This window comes from Balaenoptera ricei, chromosome 9, assembly GCF_028023285.1.
Source record: "Balaenoptera ricei isolate mBalRic1 chromosome 9, mBalRic1.hap2, whole genome shotgun sequence".
Classification (NCBI taxonomy): Eukaryota; Metazoa; Chordata; class Mammalia; order Artiodactyla; family Balaenopteridae; genus Balaenoptera; species Balaenoptera ricei.
The window spans coordinates 58,811,016-58,835,678 of NC_082647.1; the positions used below are offsets into that span (position 1 = coordinate 58,811,016).

Consider the following 24,663-nt stretch of genomic DNA (forward strand, 5'->3'; position numbering starts at 1 on the left):
CCCTATCATTTGTTTTAAAGTCTTTCGGGGTTGCCCATTAACAATATCCTAATGCACTGAGCCTTCTTGAAGCCTTCATTGTAAAAAAAAAAAAAAAAAATCAATAAAATACATAGTGTGCCTATTTCACATCGAACAGTCCACTTAAAATAGACCTTATTTATTGTATTGCACAAATTGCAGCAAATAGATCAGCCCTGTGTCCATCTAAAAATTAAAATGTCCTCCTCCTGGTATTGTGGGCACGGATTTATAGTGTTTTGGCAAGTGTATGACCAATACCACTTCACCCTCCAAAATTAATACAATATTATGCAGAGTAAGAATCCATTTCACTTTTCTCTGTGAGATGTGAATTAGTTATCTCTTTGGATGCAATTGCAAACTCTGACAAGAGCCCACTGTCTATGCCTGTTCCCTCTCCCTCCTAACCTCGTGGAGCATTTGTGTGAGGAACACTGACACACTCATGTTTGGCCCCCTTATAGGGTGAAGCTGGCCCTGCCGGTTCCGCTGGTCCTGCTGGTCCTCGTGGTATGCCTGTAAGTAAACACCTGGGTCGTTTTAGACACTCATAACTTCTAGACACTGATGAATCGAAGATTGCTAAGACATTTTTAAAATCCCTTTTCCCACCTAGGGTGAGCGTGGTGAGGTTGGTCCCGCTGGCCCCAATGGATTTGCTGGTCCTGCTGTGAGTATCATGTAATGATGGTTAATCTGAAAACATTCCAAGTTAGCAAGTAGAGTAAGTTGGAACACCTAAACTGTAACTGTTCCTTTCCAACAGGGTGCTGCTGGTCAACCTGGTGCTAAAGGAGAGAGAGGAACCAAAGGACCCAAGGGTGAAAATGGCCCTGCTGGCCCCACAGGCCCCGTTGGAGCTGCTGGCCCATCTGTAAGTTGAATTCACTGATGGTCAACACAGCCTCTGCAGTCACCCATGAAATCTTATAACTCAACATAAATCAATCAAGTGCCTGCTATACATCAGGGAACATATCAGATAGAAGACAATTTTAAAATAAGAGTTAACATTTGCATACCACTTTACACATTATAATAGTTTCATAAATATTGTTTTATCTCACTTCTTTGATTACCCATAAAGGTGGTAATACTGAAGTAAGGACATTTATTTTATATAACACAGATAATCGTTTTACATTTCTAGATTTGATTCTAATAGACATGGGAATGATCCATTTGAAGAAAAGAGTAACATTTATAAAGATTGTTTTCTGATTTGACCATCTTTTTTTGTTTCCATTTAGGGTCCAAATGGTCCCCCTGGTCCTGCTGGAAGTCGTGGTGATGGAGGCCCCCCTGTGAGTATTTACAGTGTATTCTGATAATTTTTCTTTCTTCAGAATCTATTAGGGACAACTTGAAAGTTTGGAAATTTTTGGTAATTTGGACTATAATGAGAGTCTTGAGAGTCAAGCTAACTATTTAAAGAAATTCTGATAATGAAGTTAAGATCAGATTCATGGAACGTTAACTTAATCCCAGCTGGAACTCAGTGCACTGTATGTTGCTACCACTTCACTTGAGGTAGTGATAACCAAAGTTAACCCCAAGTAGTTTAATTGTGAAATGGGTAAAATATTTCTTTGGTACCTTTTATCCTTTTGTTGATGCCCCCCTTCTTCTGCCTGATTAGGTCCCTTCCCTTGGTGTCCAGTGCTATCACACTGACTTCCTAGAGACCCAAAGCTCCCCAGGAATCAACTCCACTGACTTCTTCCTCCTCTCATTGGACAGCAATTAATACCCTTGGTCTTTTATTATACCTTCTTCTGTAAACAAAATTACTTACTCAGTGTCCATTCCCTTAGCACCCAGCCAGGTGGTTAAGAGTTATTAATATATACAGATCATATATAGTAATAGTATAGTGTCTTGTCTTCTTGCTTTTACAACCATCAGGCAATATGTTAGCATTTCAGAAAAGAACTATCAGAGCCTTAATGCAAAATATAGGCATTGCAACTGGGGGCATGCTGGTCAGGAAGATGTGTAGAGATGGAGGGTCTTCGGGGTCCTGGTTAAATAATACCCTACCTGAGGCTGTCACTGCCTACTCTTTGGTCCATCCTTGGTCACATGTACTGAGGATTTTCCAAGGGAGAGATTTCCATCTTACCCAAATTCCTGGAGTTGGTGCTGACTGTGGAATTTTAATGTGCTTGGTTCTTAGGGTGTTACTGGTTTCCCTGGTGCTGCTGGACGGACTGGTCCTCCTGGACCCTCTGTAAGTAAATCACTTCAAAATGTGTCTTCATTTATTTACTCTAGCCAAAATCCCTAGCCTCTAGTAGGAAACTGGTAAGAAACTCCCTATGAAAAACATGCTACTAATATTTTGCTATTACTTTCCTAATCTGAAATCAGTTTTTCTGAATCATTAAGGCAAAATCATCAGAAATTATATTAGAAATATCAGTTTAAGAGGCTTTTATTCATGTGAACATAAGTCCCCTTGTCCCCTTTTAGGGGCATGGTCTCTTTGTTAAAAATAAAAAACAGAACAGTTTTAGTCACATATCAGATATTTCTATATCTAATTACCCTTTATGGCCAACATTCTGCCTCCGTTGTTAAAGTATAATTGTTCCTGAATTTAAAGGTGGTTTGGCCTCTAATTTAATTCTGATTCAGACTCTCCTGTCAGGACTCAAGAGAATTTAATTAATTACAAAGGATTAAGTCTTCTGGTTAAGGTTTCAGGGAAAAAAAATAGCGAAGATGTTGATTTCTTGGAATCCTTTCACAGGTTCGTAACAGAAAAATCTTCATTCCCTGTAGGCATTTAATTAAACCTAGTTGAGAGCATATGTGATTCCTCAATTATGAGCAAAATGCCTGTATTGGCTTTCTTCAAAAAGAAACAAGCAGAGTCCTCCAAAACCCAAATTCCCATTCATTTACAGCTAGCTCTTATAACTCGACATAGTGCTGATTCCAGTACGCCAGGTGGCTGGTGGCACAGCGCTGCGTTTCCTCACAGACACTTGCCATAGCTTCTGCCTCGGTTGTTCACTTTATTACAGCCCCAGGAGAGGAAGAGGAAAGTTGCTTCTTTCTACAAGAAAGATTGTTAAAACTTCTAAACATTTCTCCAAAATGACCAGGATATTATTTTGTTGCTTCAAGTTGTTTGCATCTTAATATTTAGAACCTCAGTTTCTCTCTCCCATTCCGTGATGATTAACAGAAAGTAAATGACCTCATGTATTTGCTCACAGGGTATCACTGGCCCCCCTGGTCCCACTGGTCCTGCTGGTAAAGAAGGACTTCGTGGGCCTCGTGGTGACCAAGGTCCAGTTGGTCGAACTGGAGAAACAGGTGCTTCTGGCCCTCCTGGCTTTGCTGGTGAGAAGGGTCCCTCTGGAGAGCCTGGTACTGCTGTAAGTTATTTCAAACTCCTCTTTCTTAATACCTTGTGTTGAATTCATATAAATCCCTTATACAAATCTTCAGGTGGCATATATTTGTTGATGAGTATTGCGGGCTCTCAAGTAGAGCTCAGGTGAACCAGGAAATCTATCCAACAGATATTGAGGTGTCATGGCTTCAGCAGATGCTCAGAAGGCACTAGATGGAGATGACAATAAGTGAGGGAACTCACTGTTTTATCAATACAGCCCTTTAAGCTGTTGTGAGGGTACCTCACTGGTACTGGGATTAGAACAGCATCCCATTGCTGTGGTCACTCTACTGTAAATTAATCAATATAAGTAAGCTACCAATTTTTTAAACATGCAATGTGCAGTATTATTGCTACTCTGAAATGTGACTTTACTAGACCTGGTGCAGTTAGAGGCCAAGGTCAAAATTTGCTTCTCAGCATAAATTCTGTAAGAACTCTATTCCCTCACTCCAAGATGGCTTCATTAATCCCAACCACATACTTTTAAATGTTGTTCCATTGGTCTCAAGGAGGAACCAGGTACAAAGAAATAAACATGCCAAGATGTAAACTCATTGTCTTCACTAGAGAAAAGATAGCCAAAGATATGTTCTACTAATAGGATGTCATTAGCCTTTTTCTAAACTGAGGATAAACTCATTCTCAGAAGCCTCAAGCCAACCTGTGTTATCTCCTAGGGTCTTACAGTAATACTCAGTATTTTTACTGTTGTTCAGGGATCTCCTGGCACCCCAGGTCCTCAAGGTCTTCTTGGTGCTCCTGGTTTTCTGGGTCTCCCAGGCTCTAGAGGTGAACGTGGTCTACCAGGTGTTGCTGGATCTGTGGTGAGTGTTTGACACCATTCTTATTCTCATTAACATAAGAAAAGATTTAAAAGCTGCCACTTCAACTGTGACAGATTGATCACTGAATAACTCCACTTAAGATTTTTTTATTCATGGCATTTTCTTTATACAGATCACATGTCACTTATCTAAGAAGCTTTAATACCACCTTACTTAGACACATGCTATAAAGACACAGCTTAACATTATGCAGAACAATTTTTGTTCTTTTTACATGCTTAAAAACGATATAAGCTCTAATTGCATTTACTCCTCTGCAGTATGAAATGCTAGCATCATTTATCCTGTAGGAAGAATGAAACTCTAGAAGTTCTGAATCATTCCATTAAACCTAATACATGACAGCAACTAGGAACCATCTAATCTCCATAAACTCTCTCAACTTTATGAATTCATTTTATTTGGAAAATCAGATGAAACTAGACTCACCTTGTACAGAGCAACATTCCAAAAGTACATAAAGCTGACCATCTAAGTGTGTAGGAGGAGGGCAAAGATGACACTAATGACACTTCTTACCATTATGTGGCCCACTCACTTTCAATCTACCTTCTCGCTTAAAACTGGAATCCCCTGGCTAACATTGTTTTGGGAGAATGAGAGTGGCACTCAATCCAATGAGAGGAATGTTGTCTTCTCTGCCTCTTTAGGGTGAACCTGGCCCTCTCGGCATTTCAGGCCCAACTGGGGCCCGTGGTCCCCCTGGTGCTGTGGGTAATCCTGGCGTCAATGGTGCTCCTGGTGAAGCTGGTCGTGATGTAAGTCCAACATTTGGTTTGTAAAATATAACCTAGCAGTACTTCCTTGTGTGTAACTTTGTATCCTGAGCTGAGGTCTACATGTACTCACCACTCCCAGCATTGACAATCCTAAAAATAACTTGGGCTGGGGAATGAGTCTTTAAGTAGCATACTTCAAGTTGGTCAAAATATTAAAAAAACCAATTCTATAAAAATCTAGGTTGGCAAGTTCTTGTTCCTATTTTTAACAGCCTGAAAGGGGGTTCTCCATTGGGCACTGGGAGTAATGAAGGCAGACAGCTGAACTGTAGGGGCCAGTGGGCTACAGAGCCTCCCTAAGCACCTTAATTGGCATGGTGTCTTCACAGGGCAACCCTGGGAGTGATGGTCCCCCAGGCCGCGATGGTCAAGCTGGACACAAGGTCAGTACACCTCATCGTTGTTCTCTAACTTAAAAGGGACTAAACTACAGGCCAGATTGATGCTAAGCTTCATTTCTGCCTTTGGCAGGGAGATCGTGGCTACCCTGGTAACGCTGGTCCCACTGGTACTGCGGGTGCACCTGGTCCTCAAGGCCCTGTGGGTCCCACTGGCAAACATGGAAACCGCGGTGAAGCTGTAAGTTTAGAAACACCAGTCCCTTAATGCTGTCATCCTCAGCAGGCTTTACCTCTGACCTCCCCACACTTGGGAACTGTGGTGGCCTAGGGAGGAGGATCTTGGGCTTGGCTGATAAATTGTGTTTTTCTTTTCTAATTCACAGGGTCCTTCTGGTCCCACTGGTCTGGCTGGTGCTGTTGGTCCAAGAGGTCCCAGTGTACGTACATGGTGAAAATTTCTGTACAGCAGTTAGGGAGCATCAGTCCACACTGTCCATTAAGAAGATAAATAATACATAGACTGGATTTTATATATATTTTTAAATTTAGTCCATGTGGAGAGTTGCTACAAATACCTTTTAATCTCTTATACTTCAAATCTATTCTTATTTGTATTAAATTATCATAACACTTAGCCACTTTACAGACAGTTCATCTATAAAGCAGGTTAAGAGTTGGGAGTAGCACCCACATGGCTTTTAGACCTCTGCATGTCTTGAATTATCTTTGTAAACAGATTGAACAATATTTGTGGAGAAGTGAGTGTCATCTTTTAAAGGTAAATGTCCTATCTGTCCTTCTTTTTCTTTATAGGGCCCACAAGGTATTCGAGGTGATAAGGGAGAGCCTGGTGATAAGGGGCCCAGAGGTCTTCCTGGCTTAAAGGGACACAATGGATTGCAGGGTCTTCCTGGTTTTGCTGTAAGTACAATGTGGACATCCAGCATGTACACAGATCTTAAAGTCCTTCAACTCAGAATGAACTTCCTCACAATTTCACTGGTATTGTTCTAAAATGTCCTACATCATATTCACTTCCCGTTCTCTAACTCTGTAGCTCAGAGGTAATGCTATTTCATCCCAACATGAAAAGGTGAGGGTTAGGGGAGATAGAAATATACATATATTAAAATCTCCTGGCAACAATGTCCTTCATCCCCACTTAAAATAAATATAATTAGAGGAATGACTAATATTGCACTTCTGAAATGGCTTGTAGAAAAAAATAATTGAATATAATAGACATAATGAAAGAAAAGAGCCCCATTTTACATTTTCAATTTTCTCAATCCAGAGTCCATTGAAACTAAAGTTTTCCATGCAGTTTTTTGAAATCTATGTATCGACACATGTTCTGAAAGTGTGATTTTCCTATTCTCTCTTTAAAGGGTCATCATGGCGATCAAGGTTCTCCTGGCACTGTGGGTCCTGCTGGTCCTAGGGTAGGTCAACTAAGAGACGTTTATCTCTGAAAGGAGCCTATGGCAGGCAGTGAGCCCCAGACCTCTTCTCCCTTGTGGGGTTTTCACTGGCTCACACAGACTTGGTGTCCTTCTTCCCTAGGGCCCTGCTGGTCCTTCTGGCCCTTCTGGCAAGGATGGTCGCACTGGACATCCTGGTGCAGTCGGACCTGCTGGCATTCGTGGCTCTCAGGGTAGCCAAGGTCCTGCTGTAAGTATGATTTAGGGAAATAATAAAGGGCATCACTGACCTAAGGGAATATCTTCTTTAGACTAAACCAAGACAATTATAACAACACATTAAAGTAATCCCCCACTTCTGTATGTTTTCTAAAATATATAAAAATTGTCTGTATGTAATGAGCTCTATAAGCCCATCCCTGCAAGTATGCCTGGGAGCAAGTTGTTATTTACATGAACTTGATTCTTTTTTACTTATTAGAACATGCTTTTGTGTGAATCTCGACGGAAAACCTGCTCTCGTTCTCTCTCACTGTAACCAAATACAAAGCCTCCTCTTTCTTATTTACACTTTGCAGGGCCCTCCTGGTCCTCCTGGCCCTCCTGGCCCTCCTGGCCAAAGTGGTGGTGGTTATGACTTCGGTTTTGAAGGAGACTTCTACAGGGCTGACCAGCCTCGCTCACCACCATCTCTCAGACCCAAGGATTATGAAGTTGATGCTACTCTGAAATCTCTCAACAACCAGATTGAGACTCTTCTTACTCCAGAAGGCTCTAAGAAGAACCCAGCTCGCACATGCCGTGACTTGAGACTCAGCCACCCAGAATGGAGCAGTGGTAGGTTGAGATGTCCAACCAGAATGACCCTTCTCACAAGTTAGGCTTTTCAAAATCAGTCCCCACTGATATTTAGAGTAAAAAGGTATTTGGGTAAAAACTGCATTATGTGAAATCATACCCACTTAATAAAACATTTTCTTCTCCCAACCAGCACCCATTTTCAAGATTGTCTTGATATCTGTTTTTGCCCTTTTCATGGTAATATGTACCCTGATTTGATTTTCATGGAGAGGAGAGGAGGAACTGTCTAATTTAGAAAATAGCCACCCTCTTCCTGTTAAGGTGGAGTAGACAATATAACAGTACAATCAAAAATGTTACTTACGGGAATCAGAATCTTTGACTAGTAATTGTTAGAACCTATGTGCCGCTCAATGAGAGGTTTTATGATCTGGGTCTTGTTTTTTTTAAAAGGTTACTACTGGATTGACCCTAACCAAGGATGTACTATGGATGCTATCAAAGTATACTGTGATTTCTCTACTGGCGAAACCTGCATCCGGGCTCAGCCTGAAAACATCCCAGTCAAGAACTGGTACAGAAGTTCCAAGGCCAAGAAGCACGTCTGGGTAGGAGAAACTATCAATGGTGGTACCCAGGTAAGGAATCCTACAAACATTCCTTCTCCTACTAAATAATATCTTGTTAGGATTATTTGTTTTTTAATTATCTACATTTTAGCCCTTTACCAAAATGGGCTTTTTAAAAGAACCTGCTGTGTTCTTGGGTTTGGTTATATCCTAGATTGCACGTTAAAGATGGATTGATTAGACATATCCATACAATTCAAAAGTAATTATTCAAATGTGACTTAATTGATAATCACTGGAGAAACTGACTAATGTCATTTAGTGTGAAGGAGTACTGGCCAGCATGTAGTCCAGTACTCATGCCACATGTATTTTCAAGATATGAGCTTTTCTGAATTTCTAATTAAAAGTTTTCATCAACTTTATTGGTGGGAATTACAGAAAACTAAAGGGGTCTGAATCTCTATATCCTTGCTCTCTTATTTTAAAAAAGAAACACATATGTGTGTGTGTGTGTGTGTGTGTGTGTGTGTGTGTGTGTGTGTGTATTTGTATATATATATAGCTGGGCTTTATCTGAAACAGGTCCCTTTTTGAGATGACTTGCCTCAGCCTGGTAGTTCTTATGTTCCTTCTAGGTAGCTTGTATTTCAAAGACAAGTGAATTGAGTTTCCTTTAAAAGTACAAGTTCAGATCTGAGTCCATTTTTCCTCTCTATACCAGACTGTTTTTTTAAATTTGACTCTTAGTATCTGAGTCCTTCTTCATTTAACTGGAATGCCCATCTTATTCTCTGTAGTTTGAATATAATGTTGAAGGAGTAACCACCAAGGAAATGGCTACCCAACTTGCCTTCATGCGCCTGCTGGCCAACCATGCCTCTCAAAACATCACCTACCATTGCAAGAACAGCATTGCATACATGGATGAGGAGACTGGCAACCTGAAAAAGGCTGTCATTCTGCAAGGATCCAATGATGTTGAACTTGTTGCCGAGGGCAACAGCAGATTCACTTACACTGTTCTTGTAGATGGCTGCTCTGTAAGTAATAGTGAAATATGGGAATAACATTTATTTGGGAAGTGGGATAGTGGAGCATAGACCATTAAATGAACAGATGAATGAGAGACCTAACTTATTTGATTTTTCTTTCATAAATGTATTTGTTTAAATTCAGATGGTAAATTCAGAATATTCTTATCAGATCTTGCCTTCTGAAATTTTCTGAAATACTGAAATATATACTCTGTTCCACGTATTAGTTATTTGTCTTTTAACATGAGTTTCTTAAATGACGATGTATACCCATAACTTAAAATTACTTGAGGTTAAAAGGGCCCAAACTGTAATTTATAGTTATATGTATTTTATTTTACTTATTAGTATGGCCTACATTTAATTTTTCTTTATGCTTTCTCTATAATATACTATAAATTGAAGAAAATTTAAATTCACTAATAGTAGTACTGCATAGCCACCCTACCACACACATCCTGAAAAGATAATGTAGAAATAAACCACTTGGAATATGCATTGGAATTTTTTTTTATAAAATTAGACTGGTAGGAAACCTCTCCCTGTAAAGACAGCCCTGATGCTACCGTTTCAAAGATAAACTTGTTGATCTGAGACACACATCTTCAGAAGGACATGAGCCAAAAAGTGGTTATTATAATATCTAGTATATAATATTATATAACATATAATTATATATAAATATTATCTAATATATAATTATATATAAATATATGTTCTATATAATTATATATTATATAATACAATTGTATGCAATATATAATTATATAATATTATACAAGATGATTAGGTTTCATAATAGTGCTGCTTTATGTATATTTTTCTTCTCTTTTTAAACAGAAAAAGATAAATGAATGGAGAAAGACAATTATTGAATATAAAACAAATAAGCCATCTCGCCTGCCCATCCTTGATATTGCACCTTTGGACATCGGTGGCGCTGATCAAGAAATCAGATTGAACATTGGCCCAGTCTGTTTCAAATAAATGAACTCAACCTAAATTAAAGAAAAAGGAAATCTGAAAAATTTCTCTCTTGGCCATTTCTTTTTCTTCTTTCTTAACTGAAAGCTGAATCCTTCCATTTCTTCTGCACATCTACTTGCTTAAATTGTGGGCAAAAGAGAAGAAGAAGGATTGATCAGAGCATTGTGCAATACGATTTAATTAATTCCCTTTCCCCTTCCCCCTCTCCAAAAGATTTGGAATTTTTTTTTCAACACTCTTAAACTTGTTGTGGAAAATGTCAACCTTTGTAAGAAAACCAAAATAAAAATTGAAAAATAAAAACCATGAACATTTGCACCACTTGTGGCTTTTGAATATCTTCCACAGAGGGAAGTTTAAAACCCAAACTTCCAAAGGTGTAAACTACCTCAAAACACTTTCCTGTGAGTGTGATCCACACCATTAGGTGCTGACCTAGACAGAGTTGAGCTGAGGTATCTGTTTTTTGTTCAGAATACAAAGGTGCTAACTAATAGTATTTCAGATACTTGAAGAATGTTGATGGTGCTAGGAGAATTTGAGAAGAAATACTCCTGTGTTGAGTTGTATTGTGTATTTTTTTTTCATTTGATTTAACATCAGTACTTTACATCTTATTCCCGAATAAAAGTAAGTGGATCGTTTGCCCAACATTGTCCTCTTCTTTAAATTCAGCATTTGTTCTTTGCCAGTCTCATTTTCATCCTCTCCCGTGGTTCCAAAGAAGCCTTGTTTCTCGGACAAGCAGAAAAATTAAATTGTACCTATTTTGTATATGTGAGATGTTTAAATAAATTGTGCAAAAAATGAAATAAAGCATGTTTGGTTTTCCAAAGAAAATATTGAGTAGAATTCCTTGCTTCCATGCTCTTTGCAGTATAAATATGGATTATAGCATCTCTAACCAGCCATTAGACCGAGTATTTCTCATTAGATAGGAACTATGCAAAAAGGGCAGTTTGGTATGGTAGAAAGAGCAGAGAACAAGGACCCTGGAGATCTGAGCTCCAATTCTGGCTCAGCTCCTTCTGGCTAAATGACCTTGAGCGCTTTACCTTTCTGAGTTTCAGTTTATAACACGGGGAAGATTCCTTCTCTGAACTGTTAAACATTTGCCCTACTCAAAATACATAATACCTAAGCAACATGGCAATTGTTGACCTAAGTTTATTCTAAGTAGAGATCCATAGAACTTTTTGGTTCATTATCCATTAAGCACTTTGAAACAGTGGCTGAAAGTTGGTCTATGCACAATTAATACTATTAACTAAAACAGTTTCAAATATTCAGTAAAAATGCCATACACTTAAATCTGATGCAACTGAGTACAATGCCTGTTAAGAGGTAATGTGTGTGCTGTCAATCAGCACAGACAGTTGTGGATAATAGTACCATGAACACCTACCTGCCAAATCAAGTTCATTTTCCTCCCCTGCACCTTTCAATGACATCTTTAATACACTTAAACATAGTAATGTGTCAAGTAAAATGTTAAGATTCATTTAGAGCTTATTTCCTGTTGCAGAACATAATTGTGATTGTAATATTTGCCTCCTGTTATAAGTCATCTCGAGATTCAATTAGTTTTTAAAGCAAAAGACTGAACATGATAAAAATCTAAAATAAACTCTAAAAAGTTAGCAAGGTCTGCTAACCAAATGGTAACTTCAAATTATGGTCCTTCCACCACCTAAATCAGAACACTAGAATGCTTATTAAAATGCAGACTCCCAATCCTCATCCACCAAATTAAGATTTAGTAAGGAATCAGTATTCTTTTAAGCACCTCGAAAAATTCTGACATGCACCAATTGGGAAACCACTGGATAAGGTGATTTCAACAATCCTTTGTAGTTTTAACATTTTATGTCTGGCAAGAACGAATCAATATACCTAACCAAGCAACATAAAGAAAACTGAACCTCTGGGATCAGAGTACTAGTACTCCCCACAAATTACTAATTGAAACAGCCAAGACAAACTTACATAATAACCAGTTAGAAATCTCTGGATAAAGCATATGCTATGCCCTCAGGCTCGCAGTACAAGAACAAACCATAAAGTTGATAAAGTTGGTATAAGGAAGGGAGAAAGAGAAGAAGCAAGAAAACCAACATTTACTGAGTACCAACTACAAGCCAAAACTATGCTACATGTTAGTAATGACTTTTGTCAAACTGTATCCAAATAGGCAGATTTCCTAAGCAAGCAGTCACTTAATAATCATTTAATCATCCTTATGAGACTAGTATAGGAAAATAGTTAAATAATGGTATATCTGATAGATAACAATAAGGAAATAAATGATAGAATATCTAATAAATACTAATGAGGAAAAAATAATGATATATCTAACAGATAATAATAGGACAATAGTGAAATAAATTTTTGTATCTCAATAACATTTATGAGGATAATTAAACAAAAGAAAAAATGTAATAGAATGTTACAATCTTTAAAATATAATATTCAAGCACACTGTCATTAAAAATATTTTAAATGCATGTAAAAATACTAAGAGTAGGTACATTTATGTAGTAATGATAGAAATGATTTTTATGTCTAAATTATCCAAATCTGCTATAATGTAGTTATATTACTTTTATCATTTACAACAAATTTACTCTTAAAATATCATGAAAAGAAATAAGCAGTCCCAAGTGAAAACAATCCTGGTTGAGGAGTGACCAACTCCAGGGGAAGGGTGGTCACCCTCCTGCCCACCCACTTTCTGAAAGAGAAGGAAAATCCTAACCTAAGAGTCATCGTTCACCATGTCCCAGCCACTCTGGGGGACACTGGGGAGGGGTGCACAAAGCCACACCAGGCAGCAGCATCCTCAGGGATCTCGCAGTTCAATTGCAGAGAAAGAATAAAATAATGTGTGAACACAATTTTAAATGAAGTGTCCTCTGAGGATAGCAGAGGACACTATTAATTCATGAGATGGAATCCCAGGAAATTGACCTTAGCCTCATGCAGTAACGGTGATATTTGGATTGAGCTGGCCAGCTCTTGCCAGAGATCTCATATCACCTTCTAGCCTTCTGTCTGGCTAAATGTTTCTTTTCCAGAAGCCACATATTAGAACAGTCTGGTACTTACCAAGACAGGAGGTCCACTGTTAGTGTTTCCAGGGCCTGGGCAATGTACTGAAGGCTTGACCTTTGAACAGCAGGTCCCCTCTTCAGAGGCTAATCACCAGACTCAAGGGAACCTCCTCATGACATCTCCCGACCCTTGGTCATGTGAAGGTCAGCCGCCTCTAACTTGTGTTAGTGTGAGAGGGAAGAAGATTGCACATGAGAGACTTGAAGGAGCTAGGTAGCCAAGATGAGGGGAAGAGATATTAATGAAGTCTGGTAAAAAAATGAAGTCTGGTCATTTAAAATTCTAAAGTCAATACAGCTAACGCACTGGCAAAGAGCAAAGACACCTGAGCAATGCTGAACACATTTATTATCTTTAATGCCAAAAGACTTTTTTATGCTATTCCACTTAATATCACTGAAAAGGAAGTTCAGAAATTGGATTATATATAAGAAAAGTTGGAAATGTGATTTTGGGTCGGAACAACAATCCATCTAGATAAGTACTTTGCCTTTGACAGTGGCACCAGGGGAAATTTGGGAGAAACAGTGGTTGGCACTTCCCATGAAGCCAGCCTCAAAACTCCCATTTAATAACCCATTGTAAATCTTTTTTGTACATAGATGTATCTAAACCCTTCCAGAACCCTCTATCTGTTTTGAAATATGTTGGTATTACAGTTCCAACAGGAGAGAGCTAATGCTGAATTGTTAGCTCAGCTTCCTGGCCCTCTGATCAAGTAGCTAAGTATGTTTTCTATCCCTGTGCCTGGATCAGCCAGGGATTCAACAACTCAGTGGCCTGGGGGAGCACCAGTAACTGCAACAAGGGGGCCATAGACAGCCCATAATGATTGACTTATCCCTGCAGTTCAGTGAAATGAGCATATAATTTGTGGTCGGCAGCCAAGGTTATGCGCACCAGCTCCACCACCGACTAGCCATGGGCCCTTGGGAAAGTCTTAAGTTTTCTGAGAATTTGGTTAACATACCTGCTCTCAGAGATTTCCATCAGCATACCTACTGTGCCTATCTCACAGAACCACTGGGAGGACTAAGTGGGGCATATGTGAAAGTGCTTAATGAAGTGTAGGCAAATGTTACCTGTCATCATTAGGTCCAAAACTTCCAGTCACTTGTAATCTCCTCTTGATTTAAGTTCCTATCCCTGGCCCTCCAGTTTAGGGAGAGGAGAGACTAGAATTTAAATTTAATTAGCACCATTCTTGAATTGGTAGTCTATCAATTTTGAGTTGTGCCTCCCTATCAGTAAAAATGTGAGCTCTTACAACTAATTTTGTTAATCTATTTATGTATAAATGTTATATGTGTACAGTTGTACTAATATATTATGTGCAATATAAAACCTACATGGAAAAAAATGTTAAAAGACAGAAAATAAATACAAATAGAAAATTCCACACTCCATTGGATCATTTGGCACACACCTTGGCATGTATCACCTACCCACCCTCATTTCAGAGACTATTGCTCTAAACAAGGACTCATGGTGGGCTCCAGGGGAGAACAGAACATCAGTGAACTCCTGAAATAGAGTGTTAAATTTTGTGTGTGTGTGCATATTTATTGGAAAAGGGTCCACAACTTTCTTCAGCTAAGCCAAGGGGTACATGGCCAAAAAAGATGATATAAACCAATAACCAAAAGAAGTACTACTCACTTCATTAAACCTGAACTTTTCTGAACTAGACTTTCATATCTCATCTTGGGTCTCATACTCAACACGCTGCTTCTCCTATCCTAAGACCCAAGAGAATGAACCAACAATGGTCCAAATTAAAATAGAGGTTTGTCATTCATTCTTTCACTTCCCTGCTATAGACCTCTATCCTATGCTTTAACAAGTCTTCGCACATGCTTTATGACCCAGCCTTATACTCTGCAACATCAAAATGCACCTGTCCACGGAACCTCTTCAAATGAGGACAAAGTCAATAATGGAGATCAATTAATGAGTTATTCCTTTTAGGTAAAATATGTATATGTAAGTTATATAGTTTTTTTTGAAAAAAAGAAGTTTTAACCTAAAAGGGATTAAAAATCTGGGCACTATTAGAGGTTGTAAGGACAGTAATAGGAACATGTTTTTCAGGGACCCTCAAATCACCTCTTAGAACCAAAATGTCTCCTCTTCATCTGGCTGCTCCCAAGCAGAGCTATTATTCTGAGTCCAAGGTGTAAGAGTAATCTTGGCCAGAATTAGCAATCCTAACGGATTCTAGAAAGGTATCTTTAAAACTACAATTCACTACATATTTAAAGATGTACTTTATTACTAATCATAACACTAAATGTACTTTTCTGCTAAAGTAAATATTTTTCTGCTGCAGCATTGCTGTTGGTGTCCACTGAATAATTAACCATAAACAGCATGGAAAAAAAAACAGAAACAATTTTGTTTTTTTTCATGGAATCTATTAATGCCAGGCAGGATAAGAACACTTACTCACAAACCACTGTGCTGAGTGGATGGCCCTTCTCTCCCTACTGGATGTCACTTCAAGTTCACTGCTCCCCCTGCTGACTGGATAATAGAACACCCCGGTCTTTTAACACTGCCACATGCACAACATCAGAGAATGAAAACTCGGATTTAGGAGGAGAAAATAGAACAGTTTCCTGTGCTTATTTCCTGTCTGCCCCAGACACACAGCCTTCTCTCCAGATGGTGGAGAGATAGTGTCCATAGCGGTCTACCTTATGTCCTCAATGTTCCCTTTTTTTTACTTACCCTCTCTAATCTATCCTTAATATCTCTCCCATAGAGCTAATAAATGGAAGTCCCAAGGAGAAAAACATAAAGCTCAAAAGGAGAATGGCCTTTTGGGTGAGCAGTGCTGTCCAATGCTGCAAATGTTGCCCCCAAATACCATGAGTAATCCTTCAGGATTTAAGCAAGAGGTTTTAAGGATTATATGGAACAGAGAGACGAGGATGTGACAGAAAGAACAGGAGCTTAGTAAGACAAGCTATCTGGATTTAAATCCTGTCTCCACCATTTCATCATCCATAAAATGGTGATAACAATGGCACTACCCATCGGACTGTTAGGATCGGAAACAGGAATGCACAGCAGCTTGTGAGGTTGGTGTAGAGAAAGTACCCAGCACCACTGCTACCATTATCCCTACAAGGCTGGATCTTCGTGAAAGCCTTTTTCTTTTTTTTGAATTTTTGAATTTTATTTTATTTATTTTTTTATACAGCAGGTTCTTATTAGTTATCCATTTTATACATATTAGTGTATACATGTCAATCCCAATCTCCCAATTCATCACACCACCACCAGCCCCCACCACTTTCTCTCCTTGGTGTCCATACGTTTGTTCTCTACATCTGTGTCTCAATTTCTGCCCTGCAAACTGGTTCATCTGTACCATTTTCCTAGGTTCCACATATATGCGTTAATATATGATATTTGTTTTTCTCTTTCTGACTTACTTCACTCTTTATGACGGTCTCTAAATCCATCCACGTCTCTACAAATGACCCAGTTTCGCTCCTTTTTAAGGCTGAGTAATATTCCATTGTATATGTGTACCACATCTTCTTTATCCATTCATCTGTCGATGGGCATTTAGGTTGCTTCCATATTCTGGCTATTGTAAATAGTGCTGCAATGAACATTGGGGTGCATGTGTCTTTCTGAATTATGGTTTTCTCAGGGTATATGTCCAGTAGTGGGATTGCTGGGTCATATGGTAATTCTATTTTTAGTTTTTTAAGGAACCTCCATACTGTTCTCCATAGTGGCTGTATCAATTTACATTCCCACCAACAGCACAAGAGGGTTCCCTTTTCTCCACACCCTCTCCAGCATTTGTTGTTTGTAGATTTTCTGATGATGCCCATTCTAACTGATGTGAGGTGATACCTCATTGTAGTTTTGATTTGCATTTCTCTAATAATTAGTGATGTTGAGCAGCTTTTCATGTGCTTCTTGGCCATCTGTATGTCTTCTTTAGAGAAATGTCTATTTAGGTCTTCTGCCCATTTTTGGATTGGGTTGCTTGTTTCTTTAATATTGAGCTGCATGAGCTGCTTATATATTTTGGAGATTAATCCTTTGTCCATTGATTCATTTGCAAATATTTTCTCCCTTTCTGAGGGTTGTCTTTTCGTCTTGTTTGTAGTTTCCTTTGCTGTGCAAAGCTTTTACGTTTAAATAGGTCCCATTTGTTTATTTTTGTTTTTATTTCCATTACTCTAGGAGGTGGATCCAAAAAGATCTTGCTGTGATTTATGTCATAGAGTGTTCTGCCTATGTTTTCCTCTAAGAGTTTTGTAGTGTCCGGCCTTACATTTAGGTCTCTAATCCATTTTGAGTTTATTTTTGTGTATGGTGTTAGAGAGTGTTCTAATTTCACTCTTTTACATGTAGCTGTCCAGTTTTCCCAGCACCACTTATTGAAGAGACTGTCTTTTCTCCATTGTATATCCTTGCCTCCTTGGTCACAGATTAGTTGACCATAGGTGCGTGCGTTTATCTCTGGGCTTTCTATCCTGTTCCATTGATCTATATTTCTATTTTTGTGCCAGTAGCATATTGTCTTGATTACTGTAGCTTTGTAGTATAGTCTGAAGTCAGGGAGTCTGATTCCTCCAGCTCCGTTTTTTTCCCTCAAGACCACTTGGGTTATTCAGGGTCTTCTGCATCTCCATACAAATTTTAAGATTTTTTGTTCTAATTCTGTAAAAAATGCCATTGGTAATTTGATAGGGATTGCATTGAATCTGTAGATTGCTTTGGGTAGTATAATCATTTTCACAATATTGATTCTTCCAATGCAAGAACATGGTATATCTCTCCATCTGTTGGTATCATCTTTAATTTCTTTCATCAGTGTCTTATAGTTTTCTGAGTACAGGTCTTTTGTCTCCCTAGGTAGGTTTATTCCTAGGTATTTTATTCTTTTTGTTGCAATGGTAAATGGGAGTATTTCCTTAATTTCTCTTTCAGATTTTTCATCATTAGTGTATAGGAATGCAAGAGATTTCTGTGCATTAATTTTGTATCCTGCAACTTTACCGAATTCATTGATTAGTTCTAGTAGTTCTCTGGTGGCATCTTTAGGATTCTCTATGTATAGTATCATGTCATCTGCAAACAGTGACACTTTTACTTCTTCTTTTCCAATTTGTATTCCTTTTATTTCTTTTTCTTCTCTGATTGCCATGGCTAGGACTTCCAAAACTATGTTGAATAATAGTGGTGAGAGTGGACATCCTTGTCTCGTTCCTGATCTTAGAGGAAATGCTTTCAGTTTTACACCATTGAGAATGATGTTTGCTGTTGGTCTTTCGTATATGGCCTCTATTATGTTGAGGTAGGTTCCCTCTATGCCCACTTTCTAGAGCATATTTACCATAAATGGGTGTTGAATTTTGTCAAAAGCTTTTTCTGCATCTATTGAGATGATCATATGGTTTTTATTCTTCAATTTGTTAATATGGTGTATCACATTCATTGATTTGCATATATTGAAGAATCCTTGCATCCCTGGGATAACTCCCACTTGATCGTGGTGTATGATCCTTTTAATGTGTTGTTGGATTCTGTTTGCTAGCATTTTGTTGAGGATTTTTGCATCTATATTCATCAGTGATATTGGTCTGTAATTTTCTTTTTTTGTAGTTTCTTTGTCTGGTTTTGGTATCAGGGTGATGGTGGCCTCATAAAATGAGTTTGGGAGTGTTCCTTCCTCTGCAATTTTTTGGAAGATTTTGAGAAGGATGGGTGTTTTCTGCAGTGTCTGTTGTAACTTCTCCTTTTTTATTTCTAATTTTATTGATTTGAGTCCTCTCCCTCTTTTTCTTGATGAGTCTGGCTAATGGTTTATCAATTTTGTTTATCTTCTCAAAGAACAAGCTTTTAGTTTTATTGATCTTTGTTATTGTTGTCTTTGTTTCTGTTTCATTTATTTCTGCTCTGATCTTTATGATTCCTTTCCTTCTACTAACTTTGGGTTTTGTTTGTTCTTCTTTCTCTAGTTACTTTAGGTGTAAGGTTAGATTGTTTATTTGAGCTGTTTGTTGTTTCTTGAGGTAGGATTGTATTGTTATAAGCTTCCCTCTTAGAACTGCTTTTGCTGCATCCCATAGGTTTTGGATTGTCGTGTTTTCATTTTCATTTGTCTCTAGGTATTTTCTGATTTCCTCTTTGATTTCTTCAGTGAGCTCTTGGTTATTTAGTAACATATTGTTTCACCTCCATGTGTTTGTGTTTTTCATGTTTTTTTCCCTGTAATTGATTTCTAATCTCATAGCACTGTGGTCAGAAAAGATGTTTGATATGATTTCAATTTTCTTAAATTTACTGAGGCTTGATTTGTGACCCAAGATGTGATCTATCTTGGAGAATGTTCCATGCGCACTTGAGAAGAAAGTGTAATCTGCTGTTTCTGGATGGAATGACCTATAAATATCAATTAAATCTACCTGGTCTATTGTGTCATTTAAAGCTTCTGTTTCCTTATTAACTTTTTGTTTGGATGATCTGTCCATTGGTGTAAGTGAGGTGTTAAAGTCCCCCACTATTATTGTGTTACTGTCGATGTCCTCTTTTAGAGCTGTTAGCAGTTGCCTTATGTTTTGAGGTCCTCCTATGTTGGCTGCACATATATTTATAATTTTTGTATCTTCTTCCTGGATTGATCTCTTGATCATTATGTATTGTCCTTCCTTATCTCTTGTAACATTCTTTATTTTAAAGTCTATTTTATCTGATATGAGTATTGCTACTCCAGCTTTCTTTTGATTTCCATTTGCATGGAATATCTTTTTCCATTCCCTCACTTTCAGTCTGTATGTGCCCCTAGGTCTGAAGTGGGTCTCTTGTAGACAGCATATATATGGGTCTTATTTTTGTATCCATTCAGCAAGCCTGTGTCTTCTGGTTGAAGCATTTAATCCATTCACGTTTAAGGTAATTATCGATATGTATGTTCCTATTACCATTTTCTTAATTGTTCTGGGTTTGTTTTTGTAGATCCTTTTCTTCTCTTGTGTTTCCCACTTAGAGAAGTTCCTTTAGCATTTGCTGTAGAGCTAGTTTGGTGGTGCTGAATTCTCTTAGCTTTTGCTTGTCTGTAAAGCTTTGGATTTCTCCATCGAATCTGAATGAGATCCTTGCTGGGTAGAGTAATCTTGGTTGTAGGTTCTTCCCTTTCATCACTTTAAATATGTCATGCCACTCTCTTCTGGCTTGTAGAATTTCTGCTGAGAAATCAGTTGTTAACCTTATGGGAGTTTCCTTGTATGTTATTTGTCATTTTTCCCTTGCTGCTTTCAATAATTTTTCTTTGTCTTTAATTTTTGCCAATTTGATTACTATGTGTCTCGGCGTGTTTCTCCTTGGGTTTATCATGTATGGGACTCTGCGCTTCCTGGGCTTGGGTGGCTATTTCCTTTCCCATATTAGGGAAGTTTTCGACTATAATCTCTTCAAATATTTTCTCGGATCCTTTCTCTCTCTCTTCTCCTTCTGGGACCCCTATAATGCGAATGTTGCTGCGTTTAATGTTGTCCCAGAGGTCTCTTAGGCTGTCTTCATTTATTTTTTCTTCTTTCTTTATTCTGTTCCGCAGCAGTGAATTCCACCATTCTGTCTTCCAGGTCACTTATCCGTTCTGCCTCAATTATTCTGCTATTGATTCCTTCTAGTGTAGTTTTCATTTCAGTTATTGTATTGTTCATCTCTGTTTGTTTGTTCTTTAATTCTTCTAGGTCTTTGTTAAACATTTCTTGCATCTTCTCGATCTTTGCCTCCATTCTTTTTCCGAGGTCCTAGATCATCTTCACTATCATTATTCTGAGTTCTTTTTCTGGAAGGTTGCCTATCTCCACTTCATTTAGTCGTTTTTCTGGGGTTTTATCTTGTTCCCTCATCTGGTACATAGCCCTCTGCTTTTTCATCTTGTCTATCTTTCTGTGAACGTGGTTTTTGTTCCACAGGCTGCAGGATTGTAGTTCTTCTTGCTTCTGCTGTCTGCCCTCTGGTGGATGAGGCTATCTAAGAGGCTTGTGCAAGTTTCCTGATGGGAGGGACTGGTGGTGGGTAGAGCTGGCTGTTGCTCTGGTGGGCAGAGCTCAGTAAAACTTTAATCCCCTTCTTTGCTGATGGGTGGGGTTGGGTTCCCTCCCTGTTGGTTGTTTGGCCTGAGGCGACCCAACACTGGAACCTACCTGGGCTCTTTGGTGGGGCTAATGGTGAACTCCGGGAGGGCTCACGCCAAGGAGTACTTCCCAGAACTTCTGCTGCCAGTGTCCTTGTCCTCACAGTGAGACACAGCCAGCCCCCACCTCTGCAGGAGACTCTCCAACACTAGCAGGTAGGTCTGGTTCAGTCTCCTACGGGGTCACTGCTTCTTCCCCTGGGTCCTGAGGCACACACTACTTTGTGTGTGCCCTCCAAGAGTGGAGTCTCTGTTTTCCCCAGTCCTGTCAACGTCCTGCAGTCAAATCCTGCTAGCCTTCAACGTCTGATTCTCTAGGAATTCCTCCCCCTGTTGCCAGACCCCCAGGTTGGGAAGCCTGACGTGGGGCTCAGAACCTTCACTCCAGTGGGTGGACTTCTGTGGTATAAGTGTTCTCCAGTTTGTGAGTCACCCACCCAGCATTTATGGGATTTGATTTGATTGTGATTGCACCCCTCCTACCATCTCACTGTGGCTTCTCCTTTGTCTTTGGATGTGGGGTATCTTTTTTGGTGAGTTCCAGTGTCTTCCTGTTGATGATTGTTCAGCAGTTCGTTGTGATTCTGGTGCCCTCGCAAGAGGGAGTGAATGCACCTCCTTCTACACCATCTTGAACAAAATCCTTCCCTGAAAACCTTTAACTACATTGCTAAGAAAAGTAATCACCTTTCTATAGGTACTATCTTCTCTGACAGCAGTGGCCTAAAACGGCAACACATCTACAATTCAACTACTACACTTCTATTTTTTCTACCACAAATAGATTCCAGCAAACTTCCAAACCTTCACAATTTTTGGTGAATACTTCTCCACAATCCAATTTTTTAAAGTACTTTTATTAAAAGCTTGAAAATCTTTTCAATTTTTTACGACAACAACAAAAAAAAAACAATAATAATTTCACCCTGACAGCGAAAAAAAGTAAAATTTCTGACAAATAGAACAAATTTGCATTTAACTGGTCTCTGCCCTATGCCATTAGGTTCTTCCAATTTTTGAGAGAAAGTTTCTGAGCATAGAAATGGCCCTTTTGTTCACTCGGAAGCCAGCTTTTCTACACAAATCAGCTATAACTCATACATGTTGAATTATCCAAACTTCTGACACTTAATTTTCACAATTCGATTTTCTAAAACTTTGTCTCTGGCAGTGGAAATCCTAACTCAAGAGTTATCAGCACAAGAGATGATCATAATTATTAAATTCATGTCCTCAGGGAAATTTTTTGGCCTATATAAATTTACTCAAGGGTTTTAAACATCATTAAATCACCTATTATTGCCAGTGCTTTGAATGTCTATATGAGTAATATTATAAGTGGATCCACTTCAAAGAAACATAGAAGAAGCTTTGATTATAGTTATTTCCAACATGGTTTTTCTATCACTGATTATAGGCCTCCTTTCCTTTATAATACAGAAGTCTAAAATAATTTCAAAAACTTTATCGATGTAACTAAAGTTTCCATCAACCACTTTGCTCATCATGATATGTTCCTAATCAAAAAAAGGTAAAAAGACCTTCTTCAGATAACATCTAGAAAATTGTCCATTTAACCATTTTTCTGGATTATTCACAACAGATATTTACTTTTAGTTATTGCTGGGCGTGCTATTAAAATATAGTGAACTTATGGTCAATCTGAAGTGCCATATGTTTTCTTAGATTTTCTTCAACTAAAATATTACAATAAACACTCACCTTGCCATCATAAATTATAAAAAAGAGCCGTGCTTTTCTTCTCTCAAGCTTGGGAAGGCTATCTATCAAACAGAGTACAAAGTCCACTAAATCCTTTGAACCTTTGAAGAGAAAAAGACAAATCAATGCCAAAAATGATGTGCCTTCTCACCAATACACAAATTAAACTGTGTATTTTGTAAGATTTATAGGGTAACTGAGCTCTTTTTATTATCATTTCTGCTAGGTATCTGTCAAGTGAGTCTAATTCAGTAAAATAAATTGATACGTTGGGAAAAATCTCTAGTCTCCATTCTAGGTTGGGGGAAAAAACATGCAGACAGTTTAGTCACCCTTTACCACTTGTATTATGATTTAATTGGTCTGAAATATTGTTTTGAAACTCCCTTGGTGATTGTAATATGCATCCAGTCATGAGAAAAATTGTACTAGACTAAAGCCACAGTAAAATCACTGGTAAAGTTGGAAGTATGTGAATATGTGCCTTTTTCTAGGAAGGAAGTGTGCAATACTTCTCAAAGTTTTTCCAAACCACACATAATATCTACCTAATCAGAATTGCTGGGGGTGGAGCCAAGGCATCTGGTATTTTCAATGAGTAGTGAGGTGATTCTCATGTACTCTCAAAGTTTGGGCACCATTGGCTTATTGTTGTCATCATATTATTGACATATTCTTGGATGATTCTGTGCCCCTCTCCCCAAAATTATTAGGACCACAGCTCTAAAATCATGGGCTCTCTAAGCTGCTTTAAATGAGAACATGTAATGGCTCATTGAACACATGAGCAGTTAATTTGGGAACAGTTGCAGCATTATAAATGTGCTTACTTATTGCAAACCCAATTAATCCAGTCAGGAGGAATGTTAATTATAAAGGAGTTTGGAAATTAGCATGAGTACCTGACTAAATGCCTATATTTTGACCTATTATATTGTCTGTCTGGTAATTTATTTAAAAAATAATTCCATAGGAGGTCTCATGTATATATGTGCATATATCCCACATTCCAGGACTGATTTTGTAATCCTGGAAGTACCCTAATTATGAAAATCCACAGCTTTAGAGGTGTTTACTCTGGTATTTCAAATAGCATTATTGAAATCTACACCAGAGGATATGTTAATTAGCATAAAGGATGTTAAAAATAAATTTTCATTGTTGACAAAATGGTCTTGAAGATATTTTGACTAGCTAATAAATATTTAATATTAACAAAATTTGGGCTAAGCCTTACTCTGCTTATAACATAACACTTAATAGCAAGATTGTCAAGAAAAGACAAATAGTCCAATCTATTTTCAACCACCAGAGGCTACCTATATTTACCCCAAACTCTTGAATCACTAAACTGGCTTAGATCAGTTCACATAATGACTCCCCCCCAAAACTGAGAAATGGCAGAAGATGGCCAAGAAAATGACACATAAAGCAAAACTGTATT

General features: G+C 38.3%; 1 protein-coding gene across 1 annotated transcript in view; it reads left to right on the forward strand.

The window, feature by feature from the left end:
- The window catches only part of COL1A2 (collagen type I alpha 2 chain), a 35,853-nt gene extending 24,800 nt beyond the window's left edge, over positions 1 to 11,053 (forward strand). The window contains exons 35-52 of the mRNA XM_059933856.1: positions 489 to 542; positions 641 to 694; positions 791 to 898; positions 1,275 to 1,328; positions 2,201 to 2,254; positions 3,249 to 3,410; positions 4,150 to 4,257; positions 4,929 to 5,036; positions 5,387 to 5,440; positions 5,529 to 5,636; positions 5,782 to 5,835; positions 6,212 to 6,319; positions 6,787 to 6,840; positions 6,962 to 7,069; positions 7,398 to 7,656; positions 8,074 to 8,258; positions 8,990 to 9,232; positions 10,067 to 11,053. Of these exons, the coding sequence (XP_059789839.1) occupies positions 489 to 542; positions 641 to 694; positions 791 to 898; positions 1,275 to 1,328; positions 2,201 to 2,254; positions 3,249 to 3,410; positions 4,150 to 4,257; positions 4,929 to 5,036; positions 5,387 to 5,440; positions 5,529 to 5,636; positions 5,782 to 5,835; positions 6,212 to 6,319; positions 6,787 to 6,840; positions 6,962 to 7,069; positions 7,398 to 7,656; positions 8,074 to 8,258; positions 8,990 to 9,232; positions 10,067 to 10,213 (2,022 nt within the window). The 3' untranslated portion in view covers positions 10,214 to 11,053. The remainder of the gene's footprint in view (positions 1 to 488; positions 543 to 640; positions 695 to 790; positions 899 to 1,274; positions 1,329 to 2,200; positions 2,255 to 3,248; positions 3,411 to 4,149; positions 4,258 to 4,928; positions 5,037 to 5,386; positions 5,441 to 5,528; positions 5,637 to 5,781; positions 5,836 to 6,211; positions 6,320 to 6,786; positions 6,841 to 6,961; positions 7,070 to 7,397; positions 7,657 to 8,073; positions 8,259 to 8,989; positions 9,233 to 10,066) is intronic.
- The last annotated feature ends 13,610 nt before the right edge of the window (positions 11,054 to 24,663 follow it).